The sequence below is a fragment of the Cydia strobilella genome, chromosome Z (genome assembly GCF_947568885.1).
Source record: "Cydia strobilella chromosome Z, ilCydStro3.1, whole genome shotgun sequence".
Taxonomy (NCBI): Eukaryota; Metazoa; Arthropoda; class Insecta; order Lepidoptera; family Tortricidae; genus Cydia; species Cydia strobilella.
In genome coordinates this window covers 4,015,855-4,043,837 of record NC_086068.1, presented here as the reverse complement: position 1 = coordinate 4,043,837, position 27,983 = coordinate 4,015,855, and the positions used below count along the sequence as shown (strand labels likewise).

The window sequence follows — 27,983 nt, the reverse complement described above, 5'->3', positions numbered from 1 at the left end:
AACAGAAATACATCATCTGTGAATATTTCAACTGTCTAGCTATCACGGTTCATGAGATACAGCCTGGTGACAGACGGACAGCGGAGTCTTAGTAACAGGGTCCGTTTTTACACTTTGGGTACGGAACCTTAAAAAGATTTTGACTCATACACAGAATTTAACAGTACTGGCGATGGCGTTCCTGTGGCAACGTGTGCGCAGCACCGACAAAGCCGTGTGACATTGAACCATTGCACTGGCAGACTTCGGCACAAGATCGACCGAAGTGGAGGCATACAGTGAGTACAAAAGTGCAGGCCTTCGAAGAGCAGAGACGAGTGGAACTCGACGCGAAGCGTGACGAGTTAAAGGCCCGACCACCTGCGGTCATCAACTACAATTTTGTCGGAGGGATGCTGACCTGCGGTGAGTGTGGCCGTACATTCACTGCAAAAATAGGCTACGTCAGCCACCTGAGAGCTCACGACCGTCGCTCTTACTAGCCTGTACAAACCCAGTCGCCGTGGCCGAAACCGGCCAGGACAGGATGATGAACCATAAGAGTGCTCATACATCAGTTTTGTTACCAAAACGACTATTATTTTCGTAGTCGACATCAAGCGTCAAGTAGCGGAACTATCAGTAGGTACGCTACTCGACAATAGATATCGCGACGAACGGAAAGTCTAATGATCAACAATTTTTAGCTAATATTATAACCGCAACTTATTTTCAACTCCTGCTTGTAATATCAGTTGTAAATTGTTGAGCAATACATCTTTCGTCAGTCGCGACATCTAGTGTCGAGTAGCAGTACTGATAATTCCGCTACTTGACGCTAGATGTCGACTTGGAAATTCATAGTCGCTTTGGTAACAAAACTGATGCATGGAGTGAGAACTATGCTTACTTATTTATCTATGATTCTACTACGTAAACGAAGGTCATTCAGCTTTCGTGCCATAAAGTAAAACCGATAAGGTGCCAGAAAAAAAAGAAATAAAACATGCAATTCACATATGTATCAATAGTTTATTACATAAATTATAGCCAAGCTTACATTTTCTCTTCTAACTGTATTAAAGATTTAAAAACTGCCTAAGTTTACTATAACCACCGCGCGTATATACCATCTATTACTCAAAATAATAATTTTAGTACACTTGGGAACTCACTAGATGGCACTGGGCGGTAAGAGCGGTCAGGCTGCGCCAGCGCAATAAGAAACAATCTTTGACGTCAATGGCTTGTAATTCAGTATATCTTTTCAGTTTAGACACCATAATAAAGGCGCTTTTATACTATATTTTCGACGGTAAACTGCGCATTAATAAAATCCTAGTATTTATTGTCTATCCTCGAAGCTGCTTTGATATTTGGCCTTGTTTAAAAGCGCCCCAAGACACTAGTAGTTTACAATTGCAATAAAATTCCTTATTTTGAGTGGACACGACAAAATATGACATGATTTGTATGAGACAATATATAACTAGTAATAAAAAAAAAGCTTGAATTACCAAGATAATAGGGCAAAATACAAGGCAAGATAGAATCAACAGAACATTATTTAATTTTGTAGACAAACATCGATAATTCTTGTCTTAGTAAAAGACTGGAAATCTCATTCCGTAGAATCTTATACCACTCATTTATACAATATGTTGTTACATAAAAAAAACCACGTGAATGAAATACTTTTAAGATAATTTACTTATTTTTAGGGCTCTTACAAATTAGTGTTTCTGCGGGGCGTTTTCTCGGCGGTTCCCGGCGGTGAACGCGGCGTGTAATTTTGTACCTATGGAAACGCCGAGAAAACGCAGCGCAGAACGTGTGTAAGAGCGCTTAGGTTTCCTGTAGTCCTTGTACACTAGTTTAATATACATATGACCAAATTATTCTGATATTACATGTAAAAATGGCAAGGAGTAGGTAATCCCAAAACAACTGTGCAAAACTAGCGTAAGGTGATTTTGGGTAATTGGTACTTCGGAATATCGGGTAATTCAATCGTATTAGAGTCCATTTTCGGAATTACCGGACAATCATACGAAATTACATAGAAATACTGCCTTTCTTATAAATCTGTTGATATTGTCACGTCCTTCAATCTAAAAAAATTACCTTCATAGCACACTACACGTTTAGCGTTGTCAAAAAGGGATGGATCTATAGTGTGGAAAAATTTAAAGTACTTACCTCAAAACCTTAAGGTTGCATTTTACTTAAAGGGGACATTATTGTGGGAATCGACCTTACATACTAAAAATTAAAAAAAATACTAAATATGCGATTTTATAGATATCTTGTACGACAGACGAGTGTAAGACCTAATATTTCTTGGAGAAATTTTAACATTAACTGTATCAACTAGTAGAATAAATAGCAAGTTTATTTTTATTTTTAGCCGGTGTGATTCCCAGGCTATACGAGCGAATTTTAAAATAAATCTGTGAATGCAGTTTTGTTAATTTCTTTTTAATAAATGTTTCCTTTAAGTAAAATGAGCTAACTTAATGTTTTGAGCACTTTCCCTGCAGGGCCCATTAATTTTTTCCACACTGTATACCTAGGTAACTAATTTATTACCACGATTATTTCTTGCCAATGTTTCTATATTTATATGGAGAATGTAATGATTCAACATACATCTAAAAAAAATCGTTAAAGAATTTTGTTGTAAAGTAAACCGGTAATGTTCTGAAAATAAAGGCAGTCTCAAATGTAGATATCGAATAGATCACGAAAGTTTCATAATTTACAGTTTTCAAAAGTTACACTCAAGTCTCAAGTATCTATAGTTTGTATCAAACATACTAAAAATATATTTTGAGTGCAATATTTTAGAGAAGTTGAATACCAGCATTTAGTAGAATTAACTTAAGTTTCAAATAAAATACTTTAATAACATATTAGATACATATTCATATAAGATCTTCGAGAATGGTGACTACTTGCAAAGATAGATATAACTCCGTAATAGATGGATACAGTAAGGAAAAAACGTGCCTCGAAAATCACGAAAATTTGATTCTCGATCAGATGGCGCCACTACCTTTGGCCTACTCTCGTATAGAGGGCGTTGACGGTTTCGTTTGTTATTTAACAATTTTAACGCATATCAGTGAAAGAAAATGGGTCAACATCATAAAAAATTATTAATGAAAATAAAAAAAAACATTTATCCATATTTAAATACAAATTATCGTATTTTTATAAATCTTCATTTTTAGTTTTAAAGTGTGTCGATAGATGGCAGTGAATTTACTGTGGTTACAAAAATTACTATGACAGTACCGCTCTATCCTATTATATCCTCTTTGCTGCTGGCCATCGTAACGGATTCAGAACATCCCGACGCTATTCAGGGCTACCTGTATTGACTGTATTATTTTCAGAACAAGAAGTCAAGTGTGCAGCCGTCCTCATAAATATATTAAAAACACCATTTACAGAATTGTTAACACATCGAGAAGACAACTGTCACTCAGAAATTTTCGTTTAAGAATCTCTCCACGTCAGCGCGCTATATAAAAAAAAATCTTATGAAATAATTCTAAAATCACTATGTTTATACTTTACTTGGTGTTGCTACATTACTATCATTTTGACATAAACTACGTTAGCTTAAGCGATGTTAAAACAAGATATTTCGTAAATTATGGCTCTGTATGTATCACATGTGAAAACTAAATTGTTTTGACGGCCATTTCCGTAATAGTTCCTGGATTCAAACACAGATGGCGGTGTAAGGTGTAACACATTTTTTAAAGTCCACCCAGTATTTGGAATCACCTATACGTGTGTGTGGATAAATGACTGTGTTAAACGTATTGACATACATAACTCACTCGAATACTGATTTTCAATTAAGTCTTTTAAACAACCCACAGTTTCATTCATTTTTAATACATGAGACACCTGGAAATATTGCAAAAATCGCCATCAAAATATAAACATCAAAAATTGTGACATCATCATATATAATATAAATAAAATTATAGCCGACCCTGACTTGCTTGTGTCGTTGTATAAATAAAATATAAACATTGTTTCCACCATTAATGCAAAATCAGTCGTTGATGGTGCTGCAGTATAGAATAACAAATATCATAACTCATACATAACACAATTTCAAATAATTAATTATATATTTTTAGGCCAAAACACCAAAGTTTTGATTGAGCCATTAATGCAAAGATCAAAGATATATCAAAAAAGATCAAAAAAGTTTACTGATGGCTAGTTATGTTTAATTTCAGAGAGCAAGATGTAAGTTATTAAGTTTATCAAATTATGATTAGTTCTCCAATGGTCTTTGAATTAATAACCCATCGTTTGACACCGCACAAGTCATGGTGGGCGTGGATTATAAAAAATGTCGCTAGCTTATTGCTTTACGCGTATTATTATCAGAGTTACAATGTACAAACTTCCTTACATTTACGTTACAGCCATTTACACAACATTCACAGGCGGAATCTTGAAAATGAAAGCGAAGGCATAGAAAATCTGTGACTTTAAAAACCTTTTAATTAATGTAAAAATCTTTTAGGCGTTATGGGAGCTTTTGTCAAAAGAGGTCATGGGACGAAGTATAAACATAATTATGTAACTTAACTTAAATACATTTTCTTGCCAATTATAATAACATCCGATTATTTTTCCTTAAACAATAGCATCCGAAAGACAATTTTTCATCTCTTAAAAGACACACATTTTTGTAATGCACGTTTTGTAGATATTTTTCAACTCAGGATTTTATTTTTATTTGTAAAGAAAAGGGTTCAATACACATTCGCTGAACTTCCATATTTCTCTAGAGGAGTGTGTATTATTGCGAGTATAGTCTGCGTCTTTTCAAATGACTTTTTCGTCTAAGACGGTACCTAATCAGTTAACCAAAAGCCTTTGTTCTTTTTGTGCGTGCAGTCGCCCATTGTGTACCATTGTCTCTGACAATGCCACGCGCCGTAGCACCTGCTCAGACTCAATGGTACACAATGGGCGACCGCACACACAAAAGCGACAAAAGCTTTTGTTTAACAGATTACCATCTTAGCCGAAGAAGTCATTTGAAAAGATACAGACTATACTATACACCAATAAGGGTTCTACTTGGTATTGCCTTGCTTTCATTTCCCAGCACCCGCCTCCCTTTCTAGCAGCGTCAATATATTCCATAGTATCAATATAGAATGGACAATTATTCCTACGTATCTTACAATCGTAACGTACTATGTATCAAAAATCTTAATATATATTTTTTTCAATTTATACTAACTAATCTTTTAAAAATATTGGATCATAAATAACTTGATTTCGACCCTCTAACATATATTATAATCTAGTGTTGATTGCGCATTATATGTTGGTGTTATGAAATGGAGGCTACTTCTACTCTGTATCATAGGTACGTGGTGTGTATGTAACGGGGAATGACATTGAGTGCGAATCGAGTGATACGATTTTAAAGGCCAAACGTGACCGATAATCGCATGCGATTTACAATACATTGCGGCATTTGCTCGATCGATTGAATTCGTTGCTGCAATTATTTAAAATCGCATACTATTTGTTGTAACGTCTATAGAAGCCTTAACGGCCTCAGACGAATGAACTAACGGATCTGCAAAGTAATGGGAGCATCACTAGATGGCGCTGACTGGCTTGCGACTTTATGTGGCTAAGATTTTCAAACTAAGACAACCAGTTTGATTCTTCAAAATAAATGACATCATTTGGATTTCCTTAGAAATAAATAAATGAATAAATTTTAAACAATTTTTAGTATAAACAATTTGTACAAGAAAAATGCATTGAACTAACGGATAAACGCTTGTTAAACGGAAAAATATAGTTCAGTTATCTGACAGCACATAACTTCATGTGAAAGGAAGAGGTTTATATCTATTTACTTCTGCCTCTTTTCGATTGCTCACTAACATCCGTATGAGAGAAGCATAATCAGTGCCGGCCCGAGTCCTTGATCAGGGTAGAGCGAAATGGGGTTTTGGCGCCCTTCGTTGAAGCTTTTTACCCTTTTTTTTCTCATTTGCAATTTCGGCGCCCCCCTTGCCATCCGGCGCCTAGAGCGGCCGCTCCACTCGCTCTACCCTAGATCCGGCCCTGAGCATAATCCTAGAAAAACTGCATGATATTACAAAAGGGAAGTGTATATGTAAATTCACTACATAGATGACATATGAGAATATAAGTACGTATGTGTAAAGAGATCGTTAGCTAATACAAAAATTAAGTACACAAATTACAAAATTTTTACAGATTCGAAATAATGTACATTGTACAGTCGAGTTCACAAACATCTTTAAAGCCAACGTACCAAAAATATGTGGTATTTTCTATAAAAAAGGACCTTATTGTCGTTGGCGCTTACGTTATTATAAACGAAGCTCCGATATAAATACAATGTCGCGCGACGCGACGCTGTTTGGCGTAAGAACCATCGACAATAAGGTCCCTTTTGATAGAAAATGCTCCATATATTTACACACATCTAACACACTGACAATAAGGTCGTGTAAATATATTTTTGGAACGTTGGCCTGTAGATGTTTGTGAACTCGACCGTACAGATCAATAGTGGCCAAATACCTTAGCGCTGCGTAAGGGCACGTACTAAAAACATTGACAATTCATAGCACCACTTAGAGAGAATTGTCGCAAATATTCCTGTTTCCTCTATTGTCGTTCGATTTTACATCTTGTTTAAAACCAGAGTTCAATTTCAAATCAATCATTGTTTGCAGATTTTGAGCTTAAGAGCTCTAACATTAAAATATGTATTTTTAGGGTTCCGTAAGGAAAAAACGGAACACTTAGTGACCCTACACACGAGCACTTTTTCAACGCGCGTTAAATGAGCGCTTGAATCTGACCGCACGCTAAATTCTATTTAAAGACAAAGGGTTAAAGTTGAAAATCCAACGACGCTTGATAAAAAGAGCTACCGCCATCGTGTAAATAAACACAAACATGTTTCCATTTGTGTCATTCAAACGCTTTTTTAACGCGCGTTGAAAAAGCGCTCGCCTAATAGTATCACTTTGTTGTCCGTCCGTCCGTCTGTCTGTCTGTCAAGATCAAGACCCTTTATCTCGGGAACACGTAATCGAGTTGTAAGTAATAACATATATTTATTTTTGCTTTACTATAACAAATAGTTTTTCTTAAAAAATTGCTTAACCCTTAAATGCATATTGTTCCCAAATGTATACAAAGCAATAATGATGAATAATTAATTATAATACGCTTAATTAATTAATTAATTTAATCATGCATTTAAGGGGTATTTAATCTGCGCAATATTTATATTTATAAAAATTACATTCGTTTTAAGACAAAATTTCGGAAAATTTGAAAAAATCCTGAATTTGATGATTTTTAGTATGTGATTTTGAACGTTTTTTTCGGGGTTCGTAATTATTTTATATTTAAAAACTTTATCATAGGTGTATTACAAATAGTGTACCTTTCTGATGTCAGTAAGATTTTTCATATATCTCTTGCTGAAAATTATATATTTACATAAATATGATTTAGCCTGTGCAACTTCTGATTTTTCAGTAAAAATCGATGTTATATTTTTTTTTTCAATTTTTCCCATAATCAGCAAACAATTAAGTGACACATATATTATAATGGGCAAAAGGAGAAAATCATGCATTTAAGGGTTAAGTGTTAAGTAACATCAATTTCAAGGACATTGGGTGTTGACAGCAAAAAAATGTTTTAGTGAGACTTACGCAAGCGCATAACCGTGGCATAACCTGATAAAAAACATACAAGTGTACTCATTGTAGTCATTTGTAATAAACCAAATAGCTACCGAAGACTAGAGAGTAAAAAAAAAACTAAAATAAAGACTAATTTTATTAAATAAAACCGAAAATGGAAGACGTGAAAATTATAGTAGTAGAATACAAGTGGTATATTATATACTAGTCGATGTAACGGAGTGAAAATTATGTATGTGTGTATGAGTTTATTGTTGGCAGTAGAAGTGCGATAGGATTTTAATTTACTTTCTTTAGACTATCCACTGACAATTCCATGTTCATACGTTTAGGTCGTTCCAAAATGGGCGAATGCAGTACCCAAACGGCACGGTATTTGCGTGAATGGCTACATGGGGCCTAGCCACTTAGCCTAGCCAAGATATACAGACAAATAGAAAAGTCACGTGATCATTTCCATACATTATTTCACTTTCGATTGACGTTTTCCCCCGGGCATGTCACGTTGAAGGCAAATGTCATGGAATTGTTCATGAATAATGTAAAATGTTACATAATATTTATTTATAGATAGATTTATTATTTAATTATTGCTATGTCATTGTATTTAGTATAATAAAAATTTGAGACAATCACATTATTTACAGGTTACAGTATTATAAGACAAAGATAAATCGGATCAATACAAAATTAGGGCACAGATACATTTATCTGCTTGCTGTAACATATAAATATAATAGTTAATAATATTCGTTTCAGGCTTACGCCTAAAATATTAATCAGATTAATGTAATTGTGCCCTTGTGTACATAAAGTTAATTCCACGTAATCTCAAAACAAATATAAGCACATAAAAAAACTTTAAGTCTTGTTTAATAAGTATGGCAGTCCTCGTAGCTGACTGATGAATTGATGATTATTGTATATTATAATTCTTATGGTTTCAAATTTTCATCTAAATGTAAAACATAACCAGAAATTCAGATGAAGTTATAATTATAGCCCGTTGTTTATGCTATAAATTCATTGGTGCAAAGTTTCCGATTAAAGCCACAAGATGGCGGAACCAACACCACAACGCGTAAGGGAGCGTGCATGCACTGTAGGTAGCAACACCTGCTTTTGCGCCAAGTGTCACAAGATGGCAGCTCCAACATGCAAGGTCCCTATAGAACCTTAACAGGTTTTAATACTGTTCTCTCGTTATTTGGTCGTCTGATGGAATATCTGGTGACATTTTACGAATACTGAGCATTTCAAAACAGTGATTGTGACATATTGAGCATCCTTATTGCGAGTTTACAATACAATCGTAATAAATGCAATTGTAACATTTAAATGACAGCCAACTTCACATAGCATGCAGTACAATGCGAAATTTCGTTATCTATCTGCCTCTCTATCACTTGCTTATTCGAGCGATAGAGGCAGATAACGACATTCCGATTTTCGTGTTTCGCGGTAGGTCCTCAGTTTTTATGAGTAATCAAAAAAAAACTTTTTTTACATAAAACTAATGTATCCAATATTAAATAAAAACAATAAGTGTCATTATGTGTTACATTGACTGTAATTTAAATGATATTTAATACAACTAGGTAGGTTATATCGTAGTCTTTAAGGTTGAGTTTTGTCATAGACAAAATTTCTAGCGGTTTCGACTATTTCAAACGGTGCTTGCCTGTATACCAGCTACCGCGAAAATCGGAATAGGTTATTTCGTTATTTACCTCTCTATCATATCACTTGCATATTCGAGCGATAGAGAGACAGATAGATAAACAAACGAAGTGGTTTGCGGCAGGCGCTCTGAATTTCAATATGGACTATATGGAGCCATACATTTTGTAGTACTGATAGGGAATATTACGCGAAACTGCGTAGTGGGCGCCACTACTACAATCTGAGAGTCTATCGCGAAACAAAAAAATCGAAATTTCGTTATTTAACATCTCTGTCACTCTTGCATATTCGAGCGATAAAGAGGCAGATAGCGAAATATCGGATTCGCGTTTCCCATTAGGTCCTCTGTAAACAAACCGCCTTGATACATCAATGTCATATTTTATTATATCTGAAAATTTGTCAAAAACCTGTTAAAGGTACAGTATGTTAAGTATGTATAAGTTACTTTATGGTTATAAAAAAGCTAGTGCTGCACTCTGGTGGCAGAAAATTGCAGTAATATCCCATTTCATTGAATAGGGGGTATTACGCCAGAGTACAGCACTAGCACCTATCATAAACCATAGAGTAACTTAATACAATTTATACATACTGTGTCTTAAACAGTTTTTTGTAAAATTTTCACAGATAATAAAATATGACATTGATGCATCAAGGCGGTTTGTTTACCAGGAAACGATAAAATCGAAATCTAGTTATCTGCCTCTTTATCGCTCGAATATGCAAGTGATAGAGAGGTTAAATAAATAAATTTAAATTTTCTTGTTTCGCGGTATACCCTCAGATTGTGATGGATTGTGGTAGTGTCGCCCCCTTCACGTAGATTTCCTATTGAGGATTTTTTTCCGTCTTGCCCGTTGTTAAGAGTACGCTTATGCCGATTCTGCGACGATTTTTTACATGACAAAGTGTGACAGTGCCACTAATACAATTTCCATAGGAACACTTCCACGTTCTGACACTTCTAACTATGCAGCCAGCATGGTCTGACTCAATCCCGGTGTGGAAACTTGTTCAAACGTTTTAAGCTCCCTAACACCTACCAAGCAAGCACCGTGTACTTATAAAATAATAATATAATGAGGGCTACCGTTTTTGTGCTCACCAGTTGGCGCCACTGTAGATGTAGGTCCAGAAAAACAGATCTTAAAATTCTTCTATGCTTATTTTTATAAAATCAATTCATTGAGTAATTCTTTCAACCTGTTTAATTTTGCATATATTTTTGTTGGCACTTTTTTTAAGCTACTAACATTTATTGAGCTATATCTATTGGTAACCATGATTAATCAAAGATGGACAAAGATTTACCACAATTATGAATAAGGAGTGAAAATTCCCGATAAAAAGCTTGAGACACCCCAAACTTCTATGCTTTTGACATTTTGAAAGACCTCCATCTACACTAGCGCCCCTAGCGGCGAAATTAAACGCGGTAGCCCTCATTCATTGCGTTTCATCTTAGTGTAGGGTCTAATTTCCAAAAGCCAATGTGTAAGGTAACAACAGCGTAAATTCTGATGTCACTGATGTGTTACAATTAGACCAAGAAAATTCTGCAGCGATTTTGATAGCATACGCAGTGCAAGTGTTATTTTAAACGTCAAACTTCTGTTAAATTATAAAGTATAAATTACACTTGCACTGCGTGTGCTATCAAAATCGCTGCAGAATTTTCTTGGTCTAACTCTAACAGGAAATAGGGTGACATCTTGCGCGACATTATTATATTTGACGTTGTTAACATGCGCGCAGTACAAGGGCCGATCGCGAACATTGAAGTTCGCAAATTGTGGGCATCTTTCTCTTCTACTCCAATTAAGGCGTAATTAGAGTGACAGAGAAAGATGCCCGTAATTTGTGAAATTCGCGGTAGGCCCTCAGTTTAGCCGCTCGCGGTACAATTCCCGTCGGGTCATTTTAGGGCCCTAGTCAGATTTCTATTTATCCTAGTTCCTTGTTGTTACCTTATAAATTAGCGTGAACAGAACTAGATTTGAAGATATACAGACACTCCATCTTTATATGAATACAAGCTGAAATGCTTACGGATCAGAAGTATAAAATTCGAATAACGGGGAATTAATTGTAAGTTTTAGAACTTTATTTATTAACATTCAAAATATTATTATATTCGAAATTCGCACTCATGTATACCAGATACAAGTTATGGGAAGAGACGGATTATTAGTTATAGAGATAAATAGTTGTACATCTCATTGTTACAGAAATGTACGGCCGTCATTACTAAATTAAATTTAATAAAGAAAAACAACTTTCTATATCAAAATATTTAAATATTTAGACTGTATATCTTTCAATCCAGTATATGTGTCCGGCGGTTCGAACATAGCATACATAATTCGCATAGCATATATAAAAAAATCTCGCAGCAGCCTTGAGTTAGCAGAGAAATACCGATAGAGGGCGCCAGCTACCACAAACACCATAATACTTAAAAAAAGTAGACATTATTCTCTTGTCTGTTGTTTTTTTTATTGACAATCGCATTCGAAATTCAAACGCAAATTTAACCAATGCAGGATGCGAGTAGCTCGAATTGACACAAATAGGTATGTTATTTGCATGTGAAATTTTACAACAGTGCAGTTAATGAATTCCGTGAAATCAATAAGCAATAATCAAGATAAGATTATTGAAAAGAAATTCTATCACATCCAAGTCATACATTAGTCATATGAATGGTTGAATAATTCACTCATTACAAAATTATATCGTAAAAGTATGTACTCATCACATCTAGTACTTAAATAAAAATAATGTAGAATAAATAATTGGCAAAAATAGCAGCCCAGACGAACAGTCCTGGCGAAAAATTACTAGGAGAGCCGACCCCAAATGATGGAATTAAGGCTAGGAAAAGAAGAATAAGTAATTGACAAAAAAGTATGAAAGTATAAATAATAAAGTCAAGAACATAATAGTTTGTTCATGATCTATAAGTATGAAAAAAAAGCACCAAAGGAACCTTTCCACTGAGGTGGAGATGCACAGAGATGAGAGGATACATGCATGAATCAATAGCATTGGTTATAAACCCGCGCTGCTGAATCACAACCGATGCTATAGGTTCATTCCCACACGTCTCTCATCAAAAAGATGTTTATTGTCCAGTATTTTGTGGTTCTCTAGCGCCCTCTAACGGCATCATACGCAAAGCCGATGACTATGACAAGCCATAGAAGCCTTACACTAGTTGGCAGCATAACTTATCACTAGTAACTATTTACAGCTGATATATATTAACTAAGCGACAGGGACAAGAGTGTTTAAGACTGTCAAGTAACATCTCATTGTATGTTCTTTTTCACAGAATATAGTTATTTCATATAATTTTTAAGTCTATAAACACCCTCGCCTAACGCTCGTCTGTTAAGGCAGACATCGAGTCGACACAAGAAACATTTACCCTGTGAGCACACAGAGCTAACTGTGTCGTGTATATACCGCTCAAAATAAATTCAGCTGCCTTTAAAACAAAAGTAAAAACAAGTTTCATAAGGCGGACATTCATTTAGAATTTGCGCTTATCAAAAAATATTTACAAAATTAAATGCACACGGCAAGTTACGTTAAGTACTCGAATTTGATCACATAATATAGTAAATAAGTCGTATATCATCTACAGGGATTACACTACTTACACATAACACCTTTATACTATGTCCGGATATCAAAAACCATGAATATACAAATACGAACATCGAAATGTGTACCGCGAAATTCTCTAGCTACGATTAATATGTTTTAGATATTTAGAACACAAGCTCTTACTTTGTATTGTACTTCGCTATTCATAAAATAACTACAATTAATCATTAAAAAATAAAATAAAAGATCACAAAAAGAGTTCAGTTGAGAGTAGAGTAGGCCCAGTCACTTGATATAGCTCTAAAATAAGTATGGCTCTGTTTCGTTGTGGTTAAGACGGTAGCCGGAGTAGGCCGATAGTAAAAGCCAGAAAAATAAATACAGCAAAATAGTTAAATTCTCTTAGCATATCAGTATCACTACGAGTTTTAGAAAAATATACATAATGCATTTCGAACGATCGAGATCACTTTCACTCACACCAAAAAACCGTACGGGCCGCTCACTCGGATCTGCGCCCGCATGTTTTGGACACTGTTCATGATTTTCTTTTGATGGCCCACAAGGGTCACCCCGAGCGACGCCAGCTGGTGCACGGTCAGGTCCACCACCGCGTCCATGTCCGCTATGCCCGCCGCTCGGAACTTCTCTATGTACCGAGACATTTTTATGCACTCCAGCCATTCCTCTACGGACGAGAACTGGATCATGTCTGGTGTGTCGCCTGCGAGAGGATCCGCCGAGCGATTCTGCGCTATTTTACGTAGCGTGTCCGGACAACGTATGAGCTTGTCCAGCGTCTTTACGATACTAGAAAACGTAGGCCGATGCGTGCGTTCCTTTTGCCAGCAGTCGAGCATCAACTGGTAAACTGCCTCGGGACAGTCCATAGGCGCCGGGAGGCGATAACCTTTCTCTATAGATTTTATGACGTCTTGATTGCTCCAGTTCCAATATGGACGCTCGCCGAAACTCATGACCTCCCAGCAAACGATGCCCATGGACCAGACGTCACTGGCCGATGTGAATTTTCTAAACGCGATGGCTTCTGGAGCAGTCCACCGGACTGGGATCTTACCGCCTCGGGTTGTGTACGCTCCGTCGGCGGTTGACTCGATTTCGCGCGACAGACCGAAGTCCGCAATCTTGCAGACCAGTTGGGAATTAACTAGTACATTTCGCGCCGCAAGATCGCGATGTATGTAGTTCATTTCGGACAGATATTGCATGCCGGTAGCTATTCCTCTCAGCATACCCACTAGCTGCAGCACGCGGAATTTTCCGTCGTTCGCTCTCAGGAAAGTGTCCAGCGACCCGTTTTCCATAAATTCAGTAATTATCATAATAGGGTTGCATTTAGTCACGACACCTTGCAGGAAAATAACATTAGGATGTTCAAACTGCCCCATAATGGATGCCTCGGCGAGGAAGTCTCGCCTAGCTCTTTCAGTCGACCCTGGTTTGAGTGTCTTAATAGCGACGTCTATTTCTTGTCCGCAGCTAGCTGGAAGCTTGAGCTTGCCGCGGCAGACGTCTCCAAATTCTCCGCCTCCAATAATCGCCTCTATTGTGATACAAGAAGCGTCGATTTCGCGTGCGAATTCTCTGACAGCCTGATTAGGGTCTTCATAAGTGTGGGGGTCTATGTAGGTCCTGGATCCGGTGCCGGCGAAGAGCGGCGTGGTTGCGTTGCTGCTAGTCTTGGCCGGGCGTTCTGGGCCCGTGTATACCTCTCCGTTTCTGTAGTTGAGTGCGTTGCAGTCGTTCGGCTGTTTCTTGTCGCACTCGTCGTCTGCTCGTGAGCGTAGAAATAGAACAGTCGCTATGATGGCTATGACAGAGAGTACGACGACGGCCACCATGACTCCGGCGACTAACCTGACTTGAGCACCTTCCTCATCACCAACAAAGCTGGTCTCAGTCTGCTGCACGGCACCTGTTCTAGTGTACACAACGTTGCTGAACTCACCCCAGCCTCTCTTCATTTTTGCTCTCACTCTAATTCCATATTCCGTGTCCCTTTTCAATCCTGTTATAATCACGTGAGGCTCTTTCGTTATTTTAAGTGTCGTGTTACCACTTTTCTCAGAATTGTCTTTGGGGAAGCATTTGACTTCATAGCTCTCAATAGTGTCATCGGGGTCTGATGAATCTATCGGTGGTGCATTCCAAGCGATAGACAATTTATCACTCTCAGCATTTAAGACCCTAAGTTTTGTCACTACACTGACTGAAGCTTCGGTGATAGCAGTTATTTCTGCTTTCTTTGGTGGTTCACCAGTGAGATCAGTGATTCCATTTTCAGCAAACACTTGAAATTTGTATTCGGTCACTGGTTCCAAATTGCTGATCGTAACTTTTGTGGAATTTAGACCGGTGGCCGCAGGCCGGTACTCAACATTTGGGCCACAGTTTGTGCAGTATACCCGGTAAGTGACATCATTCCGTCCTCCATTTTTATGTGGGGGTTTCCAAGTGAGAGATATGGAAAACTGATCAGCTATTAAAACAGTTAAATTGTCAGGTGCTGAAGGTGGCTGTGTGCAAGGTACATTCTTGGGGTCTTTTTTGGCTCTGTAAAAGCCAGGTACACACTTACATTCCACTGAAGCATAAGCTAATGTTTCAGAGTAGTCCGGGCATGGTGCACAGGGATCATCTCCGGTGTAAGACTTAAATTTCCCTGGCTGGCATTCGTTACATTCCTGGTTGTGGTGGTCAGGTTCATAGCCAGCCCGGCACTTGCAGGAGCCGCTGGGCAGGGTCCACTTGCCATCACCTTTGCATAAATATACTGGGGCAGCCTCACCTGGAGCAGTCTCTGCGTTCTCCACACAGGTGCCATTGGCCTGTTCTATAACTGTGACTTCCCTTCCGGTAGGAGTAGCCAGGAACCTCGCAAAGTTTATAGTGGTCTCCGGGCACGTTATATAATACACTTTGACGGCGAGTAGTGATATACAGGCGCCTTTGTCTCTGAAGGCAAAATAGACACCTCTTTTGGTGACAGCAATGCTTTTCACTTCAGTGTTTATGTCAACTTCAGAATTAGTGTTGAAGCGCCCTTCGCCAGCGGCAATAGGGCCGACTAACTTGTAGCTCTCGGGCTCCCACGGAGGCTGCTCGCGCGTTGCGACGTCGAACTCATAGTACAGCAAACTGAAGGTCTCCTTGCAGCTCAGAGCGTTGCCCGGAAACAACGAGCAATCGCGAATAGTGAACTTTATCTCGATGTAAATGCGATTCGCGTTCCGTCGCTCTATGAAGGGCGTCCACAGCCAGTTGTTAACGTTGTGGTGCGCCACATCGCACACCACGTACGAACGCCAGTTTATCTGCTTCTCGAAATTCGTGTACGACTCCTCGAGCCACCCCGGCGTGCTCGCCTGCGGCCCGTAAGGAAACCTCGTCCACGACAATGTAGCTTCAGTGGTCGTGTCCAAAAGCATCACCTGTTCCCCGCGCGCTCCCCACGCCGCCACAAGGATCACCCACAAACTAATCATCGTGTCATAATAACACGATCCGACGACCGTCCACAACAATGTACAAAAAACAGTTCACTACATAACGAGTGTCTCGACACTTCACTAAAAAGGCCCCGTCATTTCGCCTTCGCAATGGAGGATGGGTCGCGATAAAACGACACGCCACGGCCCGAAGTGCGCGCTACAGTTCCCGCGGAGCGCTACCATTTACGGATGATCACAAATAATGTTGTTTTAAGTGAGAATTCCACATTTTTAATTTATATTGATCCCAAGTTGCACTCTCTTGACATGGATAGACGCGCAGCAGTTTAGCGTGTTGCCTGCCCGATGACCACGGGGCCAGTGTTGCCATCTCTACGACACATCGATGCACAGATAATACTAATTTCGCTAAACCGGCGCATTTCGGGGGCGCATTCTACGCATGTGCTACATAATGCTTAAGTTGGCTCAATTGTGTTTTGGTGTTATTCATACAATTTAGATCAATGAAATGTAAATAAAATATTATTATAGCTATTTGTTTTGTCATACATTGCGCGCTCCAACATCGAACATTCCTTTGTTCTCATGTTATGTTGATATTTTGAGAACTCACTCCTTACTCCTTTCACTTTAGTTATGGTTGCTGACCTCAGGCAGCGTTACATAGCATACAAAGCATCCAAAATATCTCATCAGGCATTCTTATGAGCGGTTTTCTCATAAAAAGTACTCTCACAAAATAAACCACAGGTTTATATAGGTACTAATAGTTTTGTTTTGAGATTCGTCATTGCATTTGCACTTGTCTTGGTTTGTTTTTATAGAGGAAAACAATACAAATGAATCATTTAAATGACTGATCTTATCATCTTACTTTGACAATGGTTATAAAAAAAAGGATCTTAGTCACCAGACACATTATAATGTCATTTGCCGGAAATTATAATAGGATGCACTTATTCCAACCAGTCTACTATATAAATGTGACATGGGTACACATTTCCTCAGTTTTTTGACCTCACAATATTGTTTAATATTTCTTATTTAGGTACAACACAGCTTAAATTCACTTTCATAGTAAATTATGGCTATTATTAAGTGATTCTAATCTATACTAATATTATAAATGCGAAAGTGTGTCTGTCTGTCTGTTACCTCTTCACGCTTAAACCGCTGAACCGATTTAGTAAAAATTTTGTATAGAGATCCGAGTCCCGGGGAAGGACATAGGGTAGTTTTATCCCAGAAATCATCCTTTAAGGGGGTGGAAGTTTGTATAGGAAATCGATAAAAAGCTCATTTAATAAGCTACCCAAATTACTTACTCCACGCTGACGAAGTCGCGGGCAAAAGCTATACTTAATAAATTTACTTATAACAGTTGGGTTTTATCGTTTACTAGCAACCCGCCCCGGCTTCGCACGGGTAGTTCAACTAATTTACACAAAACCTTTACAAATTATACATAGTATAAAACCTATATTCAGTTTTGACAGTTGGTGTAATTAAAGGGCACAAAGATTAAATACAATTTTATTACTGTTACATAAATATACCAAATTAATAGGAACTATTTCACATAATTGACTATATTCAGAATGCAGTGATGCAATTTTATTAACAAGTGAATAGTGAATAAAATGGCGTAGATACTCCAGTCAAAAAGGATTTTTTATTTATGTATAAACAAACTACAATTTTTTTAACTTACAACAAGTTTACGGTAAGTCTGTGTGATTCTTGCATTCACAGATATGAATATTAGATGGATATTATATTATATTACATTGCAGAATTGGTTATAGTATACATAGTTTCTATAAGGATAAGGATACATGTGTCACAGCATGTAGAAATCACATAAATATGTAGAAAATATTCCAATGATATCTTAGCATTGTAGAATTTAAAAATAAAAAGACAAGCATTCCCTGCCAATAGTAATAAAAACAAGAAATAACAATGAAACTTTATTGTTTGTTGAGTTTGTTCTGAGTTTATAAACTCTTACAATATTTAAAATGGTTGCAAGAATAATATAACTCCCAATATCTTTATAACAACAAACAATCAAACAGAGAAACAAAAGTATCTCCATGAACAAAACATTTAACATTCAATTGTTAACACAAGTATTGTCAAAGTCAATACACAATTACACACAGCCAATAGGAAAACTGGATAATAAAATTAATGATAACCCTACAAGCTGAAGAGCGACTGGTAAATATCAAATGATATTTCGTACATAAGTTCCGAGTTTCATTAATGTTAAATAATCACAATTATTTAGGAGTGGTGCTAGTGAGCGCGTTGATGGGCTCTTAAGGAAAACACCATCAAAAAAGAATGTAAAGTCCCCACATTAAGGTAGGTACAAAGAAAGTTAATCTTTCGTTCATCATTGCCAATGTTGAGTTAAAGCCTAAAGCGAGGTTTAGACTAGAAAGAACTGAAGCTGACTACTAAGGTAAACTGCATTCAAAATGTTTATCAGATACTGCAATGTAATGAAAATTGCATCCAAATTCTTGCTAGTCTAAACCTTGCTTTAGAAACGTCGGGATGTATTATAAATTCAATATACGCGATATAATCCGTTTTCATAGTTTTATTTCTTGCTTTAGAAAATTAAAAGCCAATGTAACTTTATCATCGCACTTAAATCTAGTTGTGGATCAGAGCACCAACTCATCCCTTTGAATGGCTAAGTTTAGTGCATTCAGATCCTTGAACACATGTTTCTCGGCTGGTGGTGTCTCAGCTGACTCCGCAGCGACCAGCAGTGCATGCCAGCCTGCTGCCTGCGCCCCTTCGTAATCCTTCTTCAAGTCGTCCCCAATGTGGAGACACTGTCCCGGTGACAAAGATTTGTCTAGTTGCATAGCGTAGCAAAAAATTTTTTTGTCAGGCTTACTGAAGCCAACATCGTAAGATGTTACAATGAAATCAAAATGGTTACCAAAAAGTATGTTCTGTAGTACTTCACGGAGTCTAGGATCGTAGTTGGAGATGACACCGACCGAAATACCCTTGTTGCGGAGTAAGTTCAACAGTTTTTCACCACCATCAGCACGTTTCCAGCATTTTGTAGTTTTAAAATCTTCTATGAGCCTATCCGCTATGGAGTTGACGTCTGCCGATGAAGGTAGGAGTCCCGTAAACGACGCCTTTACAAGTTTTCTCCACCACTCCTCCCAAGCTATGGTATTTTTACCGAAATTGGGGTGATCTTTAGACATTGATTTAAAGCCGCTTAGCATCTGCTTTTTAACTTGTTGCGCATCCACAGAAAAGCCAAAATCCTGCGCCACGGCTGAATAGTGCTGCCAAGGGGGTAACCGGAACTTTAATATTGTATTTGTAGCATCTAATGTGACCAATTTTATACCCCGGAGGCTCATCTTAAGCTTTAGCCGTTAGTGTTATCGCTTATTGCTATAGTAGTTTTTAATCTCTTCATCATCAGCAAATACTTCTCTGTCTTCTAATTTGGAAGCGACGTTTTTGTACAAAAGAAATGCGGAATACTTGAAAAACAGCACGGTACAAAAATAGATACAAATCAGATATCTTTTCATTTCATTTTATAAATTATTTTTATTTTTATTTATGCAAAAATAGACTAAGGTTCGACTACCTTTCTGCCATAACGCTATTAAAAATTAAATTTAACTAGGTAACTGAAATATAACATAAAAAGAACTAAAAACCTTTTTGACGCATTTCATCCATTTGTATATCATTTGTACTGACCATTATTTATTAAAATACAAAAATAATATATTGTGCATAACATAAAATGCCTCTTGTGCTCTTGGAACGACGTTGGCTTAAAGGACTCGCATCCAGGCCATAAATGTTTTAAAAAAAACTTGGAAAATGTCAGGATTGTCAGGCAGTAGTGTCAGTCAGTAGTGTCAGTCAGTGTCAGTAGTACCATTATTAGTATTACATTTATACAAGTTGTAATTTTTAATCTTGTTCTAAACTAACTAAATAACCACGAAACTCTTTATCAGTGTTGGGTTTCAGCAAAATAAATAGCCAGAGGTCAACTCCGTGTGTTAGAGCTATGCCATACATCAGTTCAGGTATTGTAGCGTACATTTAAATTAGTAGGTATATGCTTTTTACATTACGTTCACTGAAAATTAGGCCACGTCAGTGATATGGAACTCTGTTTCTAAACTATTTTTGATTCAACCTTCGATTATGTTCATCAATCTCTAGACTTGCCCACTCGATCTTAAAACCTATAAGTTAGGAGAAATCCCATAAACATATCTTTAAACGTCAAGGGCTTGCTGGAGATGGAACCACAGACCTGTCATTTTTATGCTTAATGGAACATTGAATCGTCTGCGTGGGTGCATTGGGTACAGGAAATACTAAAATTAATTATTATCTTATCTAATGTATTTAAAATCCTCTATTAGTATTATAGCTATTATTTGCTAGATGTAGTCACAGAGCATCAGAGCCTTCAACAAACGAAAAAACATACTTGATTTTATGATAGTAAATTAGTTTTGAATGTTTATATGAAGTCTGAGTTCAGTGTGCCTATCGGCAAAGGCCTCCTCCAACTCCTTCCAGTATTTCCTCTCTCTTGCCACCCTTGTCCAGTGGTCCCACTGTAAGTATAATTTCGTCTTCCCATTGTGTTAATTGAGGGCCTTGCGATCTTCACCCATCTGTAGGGTGCCTTAGGGACCCATTTGTAATAGTGCTTTATCACTACATAGCATAAAACAAAATCGCATTCCGCTGTCTGTCCATCCGTCTGTCCCTATGTATGCTTAGATTTTTAAAACTATGCAACGGATTTTGATGCGGTTTTTTTTAATAGAGTGATTCAAGAGGAAGGTTTTTATGTATAATTTGTAAAGGTTTTGTGTAAATTAGTTGAACTACCCGTGCAAAGCCTAGTATTTTATATTACTACTAAATGTAGTGTGTCTACGCTCAGATGCCAGTGTAGGCAGAAACAGGAAGGCGCTACACGAACAAGCAATTGTTGTAAGCTTTTTCGTACCATTTGTGGCAGCGGTCTCGAAACTTAAGCCTGCGGGCCAAATGTGGTGCAAGCCTGCCAATCTGACCTGAAACATTACCAAATTCTATACAATCTTGCCTGTGAACAATGAACATTAAGCAGGTCAAATAGTGTGGTGATCCCTGATCCATGGTATGCTCACAATTTCACGTAGGCCAGGTTTGTTTTATGAAAAAGCCACATACTGTGAAATGTGCCTACTTTGCTCTCCACTGGCTAATTGTTCTCTAATAGTTTTTATTAGGGAACCCAAAGGGTTAAAACCGGGACTCTATCACTAACTTAAACTCCGCTGTCTGTCTGTCCGTCTGTCACCGTCCGTTTATACTTATATAAAAACTATATTGCAACCTCATTTAAACTTTCGAGACCCGTCGGCTCCCTGGGTAGCCATATTTACTAGAATATGGGTCCGGGTCTCGAAAGGTTAAGTGTTACAACGTGGTAGTAGTGATGGTCTACTTTTAATCGTCATTTTTATCAACATACCTACTGCAATATAATAATTTCAAAATTTTAATAAAATTTTCAATTTTGGAGCAAACTAGGCACAATTTACGGTAATTTAAAAACCGGCCACGTGCGAGTCGCAGGCAGTCGGACTCGCGCACGAAGTTCCTTAACATTACGTAATAAACGGCAAAAAATCACGTTTGTTGTATGGGAGCCCCACTTTTTTATTTATTTTGTTTTTAGTATTTGTTGTTATAGCAGCAACAGAAATACATCATCTGTGAAAATTTCGACTGTCTAGCTATCATGGTTAATGAGATACAGCCTGGTGACAGATGGATGGATACGGACGGACAGCGAAGTCTTAGTAATTATTAAGTAATAAAGATTATTCCTACCTACATGCTTTGGCAGACCCTTTCAGAGCTGGTGCTGTTCTTAAGCAATGAGGGTCGGCCAAAAGAAGGCGCGACGCAGCGCCGCGGTCGCGCGGCGCGACCGCCGCCCATGCTAACAGGTTAGCGACGTCAAACAGACTGCGTCCCGCCGGCATCGCGCCCCGCTTCTGTCGCGCGCGTCCACGCGGCGGCCCGCGGCGGCACGCTGGGTCACATCAGTCGGACGTGAATGAGAAACCTTCCGCGCGCGCATGCTGCTGTATCGGGCGCGAGTCACGCCCGCATCGCGCCGAGTCCGCGCCGCGTTCGCGCGCGCGATGAGGGCGTGTTGAGAGCGCGAGGCCGGCGCGATCCGCGCGCGACCTGTTTGAACAGGCATCACGCGGCGCTGCGTCGCGCCTTGTGTTTGGCCGAGCCTCTCTTGTTTATTCCAATATGTGTAAAATAAATCTAAACTTGTTGTTACAGATGGCCAGGTTGGCAAGAGGCCCTTCAGTCTCTATGGCATCTTTTGGGCCATCATCAACTTCTTTTATCTGTTGTAAGTATTTTTTTTTTCTGTAATAAGGGGCATTTTCTATGATAAGGGACCTTATTGTCGATGGCGCTTAAGCCGCGCAGCGTCGCGCGGCTTTGTATTTATATCGGAGCATCGTTAATAATAGCGTAAGCGCCATCGATAATAAGGTCCCTTTTTATAGAAAATACCACATATAATAATTATAATTCATTATCAGAGCCTTCCACAACAATGTCACTTACAAAATACTATTTTTCTAAAACTGCTGGAGATGCTTAGAAACCGATATTTGGTTTGGTAATTTATTTCATGACTTGGATAAAATATTGGCAGTATATTCTCGAGCTTTGCGCATTTGATTGAGGTAGCTCCCATACAAGGTAAAATCATTTTATAAGTAAAATTGACTTGTGTTCTATGTATGTAGTAATGTTGTTGTTCATTTCATTTGCAATACAAATAACCTAAGCCAAGCTGTTGGTACTTATTATACGTAATGATGGCTACAGCATTTAATCTCGCCGCTAGGGGCGCTAGTGTAGAGATGGAGTTCTTTCAAAATGTCAGATGCATAGAAGTTTGAGGGGTTTCAAGCTTGCTATCGGGTTTTTTTTAAATATTTATTTTAGCCACACATTATACTGGATACTAGAAACCAGACATCTATTTTGCACGTCCACCATTGTTATAATTTTGGGAAGATATTTTTAATCCACCCTACGCATTGACTGTACCATATTAATTTCCAGCTACATGACGCTAATCAATGCAGACCACAACAAGCATGGGGAGAAGTACACGCGCGAGTACAGGAGTCCGGGCAGCGGGTATGTAGTAGTTATTTATAGTATGCTAGGGTAGGTTAGGTAGGGTAGTATGCTTATTTATGCATGCGTTAGGGGACAACGTGATTATTGAACTTTCGCTGTCAAACATCGGTTTTTTAAGACAGGATTCTGTACGTAGTACAATTATCTTTTCGGTGGTATTGCGGTGACCGGTGTATTCCCATTTGCCCCCGTCCCACGTGATTGCCGCCATACATGAGGCGGGAACAGATAGGAATAGGTATTCGTGGTACTGCGTATGAATGGTTCTAGTCTTACCTCAGGAACCGCCAACAAATAGTCGAAATAGAGTTCTACAATGACAATACTAAAACATTATCTAAAGTACGATCATCCACTATAAAAACAAGTTGCTCTATCCCACAAGGTAGCGTATTAGGTTGCATCTTATTTATACTATATATAAATGACTTACCTAAATTACTTGACACTATTAATATCAAATCCCTACTCTATGCAGATGACATCTCTATCATATTCCCTAGCACGAATTCCACTGAAGTTATTAATACCCTAGATACCATATTTAATACTGTTTTACCTTGGCTTGAAGAACATAACCTAATTATAAATCTGCAAAAAACGAACTTAGTTCAATTTAGACCCCACCAAAGATTAGCGTTACAAATTAATTATTCATACCAATCACAAAATCTTGAACTCACCAGCACCTGCCCACTACTCGGCTTGAGCATCGATGAAAACCTTAACTGGAAAGCCCACATTGATAAAATCGCGGCCAAAGTATCAAGTTTTGCGTATGCGCTCAAGCAAATATTATTAAGCACCAATCTAAAAACTGCTGTATCTGCGTACCATGCTTTTGCCCAGTCATGGCTCCAATATGGCATAATTTTGTGGGGAAATAGTGTAAACGTTAGTGACCTATTTTTACTACAAAAAAGATGCATACGAGTTCTAGCCAAGACAACAAGTGAAGAAAGTTGCAGACCACATTTCGCGAAATTAAAAATACTCACCCTCACATCCTTATACATCTTGGAAACTTGTAAATTTGTGCGAAAATACGAAGACTTATTTTAAATCCAAAACCCCAAACCACGACTACATAACTTACGTTATCGAAATAAACTTGTGCAAGCAAATCCAGCTAACCTCCAAATGTTCAGTAAAGGCCCTTACTCAATGTCCATTCGAATTTATAACCACGTCCCTCAGTTTATAAGAAATGAAACCAAATATTATAATTTTGTAAACAGGCTCAAGAGCTACCTTCTAACTGAATGCCCATACACCCTACAAGAATTTATGAATAATTAGACAAATAATAATAATAATAATGTACTTAATAAAAATGGAGCATGATAAATGTAATAGTGATATAATAATATAGACAATGTATGATTTTAATTATTGTAATACTATAAATATTTGATTTTAATTATCTATTCTATTTGTTATTATTGTTTATAGATTTATTTTATAAGACTACCTTAGAAATAAGTAGATATAAAATGTTGCTACGCCCTAGTAGGGTCCATGATTGTACTCACTTTATTTTAAGAACATCTGTAATACCATGGTTGCAACGAATAAATGAAATGAAATGAAATGGAATGATTCATATAAATGCACCTACTCCCATCTGTGTTCGCCGGGGACAAATGGGGATACAACGTGTTGCCGATTCGTACCGCGTTTATAGACAAAGGAATACTGAGAATATAAAACGTTTGACGCCCTATAACGCTATCTTATTTAGGTGTCATATTTGTGACTTCAATATTTTTGCTCTTGACGCATTTTAGAATTGGATTTTACAACTATACTCGAGATTAATGAAAATCGGTATAAATAATCGTTGTCCTGATTTCCTTTCCATAATCTACTCCCTTTCTTATAATATTTTGTTTTTAATAACTTGTAGCAGAAATCATTATTCAATATTTATGTATTTTTTTATGTGACACTTCATTTCACATCATAATAAATTTAACTACTCCAATTTACCCACAGGCCTCCACGCCCGCCGTCCCGTCGTTTCGGGGGCTTCAACTCCGGTTCGGGGCCCGCGCCACCACCAGCCGGGGGCTGCGGCTGCGGCTAGCGGAGCCTTAACACCAACCGATACATGCTTAACGACTTGACGCCTACTTGTAACTGCAACCTTAGTCATATGAAATATTCCGGAGTCAAAGTACCATGCTTTAGCAATGAAGAGACACATATTGAGTTTATACCTACATCTAACATTCTTAGCTATCAATACATAATAGATCAACCTGCTAAATCTCATATACAAAAACTGATTTTTGACGATATTTCTATTAGTTCACTTTTGGAATTAAGGAAGAAATTAACCGGTATTATTAGTGACGGGACGCTTCAATGCTATTGTTATCGCGCGCGTACGTTACGACGTAAACAATGCCGTTTTGACTCTCGACATATGTAATTACCAATTACACATCTAAATATCGTCTCGCTTTATCACCGCACCTCCCGCCAAAGGAGCAAAGCTCATTCCCACTTCTTAGATACATGCCACACCAAGAATAAGCGGGCATCTCGCTCTTCCCAGAACCAGGCGTGGCTCACTCCGCGATTTCGTCGCGTCGCTACAAGTACATGCGGCCCACACCAATTTTGGTGTCTAGCCAAAGAAGTAGCTTATTACGCATATGCCTTCTCGTGATTAAAATACGGTATTATACATTGGGGTGATGCTACAAATATTGAAGATTTATTCATCCTTCAAAAAAAATGCGTACGTATTCTAGGCAACATCAAAAGCCCAGAGAGTTGTGAGCCGCTCTTTGTAAACCACAAACTACTGACCTTAACATCAATCTATTCTCGAAATTGAATTAATTAAATTTTATTGAAATATTATTGTAAACATTTATTGACATTTATGCATTTTCTAAAATGACATATAGTTAATTAATATTAACTATATTGTTTCACATTATTTAAATCTATTTATAAATTAATCTGGACATTTAATATTTAGCATCATTAACGTTGCATAAACGTCGATAAAATATAAAGTTATAAATATAGACCATTTGCTATTTGTATGAGATGCATGTAATTTTACCTAGACTTAAGAAAATTGAGTGCCCTGACAGGGTGTCATGTACCTACCATCCTCAAACTGTAACACCTAATGTATTATGAACATGACTGCAATACAATAAAGAAAAAAGAATAAAGAAATATGCAAATTCGTTCGGAAATATCCCCACTTATTCACAAAAGTCGATGAACAACCACGACGATATCCCGCGAGATATAAAAATAATTTGGCAATTACAACAAACATTAATTTAAAATTGTACCAAGCAAGCCCAAACATGATGGCTATTAAGATCTATAACAAGCTCTCAGATAAAATAAAGAACGAAACATCTAAAAAAAAATTCATAGATAAACTCAAACAATTTCTAATAAATAAAAACTACTATAGCCTTCAAGAATTTATTGATGATATCGAAGAAACATACAAATAAAAATCGTCGGTCTGCCTCTATTCACACTATTCACAGCAATGTAATGCGCATAATAAATTCCAATAATACATTATATTATTATTTTAGCTAAGTATGTAGTAATGTTATGAATATGACACTGATGAAACTAGGATTTTACATTGCAATTTGACATTTTTTTCTACCATTAGCCTACTTATTATATATACGACATCAATAAATTAAAATAATAACTATTAATAATAAACTGACAAATCAATTCAATTAATCATTTACCAATATAATTATTTTTGACGATATATTCTTAGATTTAGATTTAAGATATGCGGTCATTTATTTTATTTTAATTAAAATTGATTACTAATAAGTAAATGTAATTAGCCTAGAATAATATTACTATTGTGTGCCCTTACAGGGTGTCATGATCTGACTTTATATTATGTAACACCTATTATGTACATGACAATACAATAAATAAATCATGATGATGATGAAGTTGCCGCTCACTGCTACGGAACGGACGCCTGTTCGCGCATGCGCCACCTAGCGGTCATATCTGTCGTAATAGACGCGTTTTGTTAGAGAGTGAATCTTCTGTACCTTGTACTATTATTTATTCTGTGCCAGAACGTGAAGAACTGTGAATGAGTTACCTCTTTAGGTCCTTTGCGCTACGACATGGGGTTCTTCAAGAAGCGGGTATTCATGGTTCTTAAAGGTCGGCAACGCTATGGCAAGTGGCT

General features: G+C 37.5%; 3 protein-coding genes across 3 annotated transcripts; 1 reads left to right on the top strand and 2 right to left on the bottom strand.

Annotated features, from left to right (window-relative positions):
• Positions 1–8,290: 8,290 nt before the first annotated feature.
• Positions 8,291–17,000, bottom strand: LOC134754543 (ephrin type-B receptor 1-B). Its single transcript, XM_063690846.1, has one exon. The coding sequence runs from the start codon at positions 16,538–16,540 to the stop codon at positions 13,511–13,513; it is 3,030 nt and encodes a 1,009-aa protein (XP_063546916.1). The 5' UTR covers positions 16,541–17,000; the 3' UTR covers positions 8,291–13,510.
• Positions 17,001–18,029: 1,029 nt separating this feature from the next.
• Positions 18,030–20,104, bottom strand: LOC134754566 (rhythmically expressed gene 2 protein). The gene is made up of 2 exons (XM_063690881.1): positions 19,120–20,104; positions 18,030–19,047 (listed from the first exon to the last, which is right to left on the bottom strand). Exon 1 carries the CDS (start codon positions 19,912–19,914, stop codon positions 19,189–19,191), a length of 726 nt encoding a protein of 241 aa, XP_063546951.1. The 5' UTR covers positions 19,915–20,104; the 3' UTR covers positions 18,030–19,047; positions 19,120–19,188.
• Positions 20,105–20,455: 351 nt separating this feature from the next.
• Positions 20,456–26,070, top strand: LOC134754574 (selenoprotein K-like). Its single transcript, XM_063690891.1, has 4 exons — positions 20,456–20,604; positions 22,889–22,961; positions 23,690–23,767; positions 25,766–26,070. Exons 1-4 carry the CDS (start codon positions 20,586–20,588, stop codon positions 25,854–25,856), a joined length of 261 nt encoding a protein of 86 aa, XP_063546961.1. The 5' UTR covers positions 20,456–20,585; the 3' UTR covers positions 25,857–26,070.
• Positions 26,071–27,983: the final 1,913 nt, after the last annotated feature.

Coding starts and splice junctions, on each gene's coding strand:
- LOC134754543 (XM_063690846.1), bottom strand. CDS start 16,540: ATGATTAGTTTGTGGGTGATCCTTGTGGCGGCGTGGGGAGCGCGCGGG.
- LOC134754574 (XM_063690891.1), top strand. Junction 22,962..23,689: donor ATCAACTTCTTTTATCTGTT/GTAAGTATTTTT, acceptor ATTAATTTCCAG/CTACATGACGCTAATCAATG. Junction 23,768..25,765: donor TACAGGAGTCCGGGCAGCGG/GTATGTAGTAGT, acceptor ATTTACCCACAG/GCCTCCACGCCCGCCGTCCC.
- LOC134754566 (XM_063690881.1), bottom strand. CDS start 19,914: ATGAGCCTCCGGGGTATAAAATTGGTCACATTAGATGCTACAAATACA.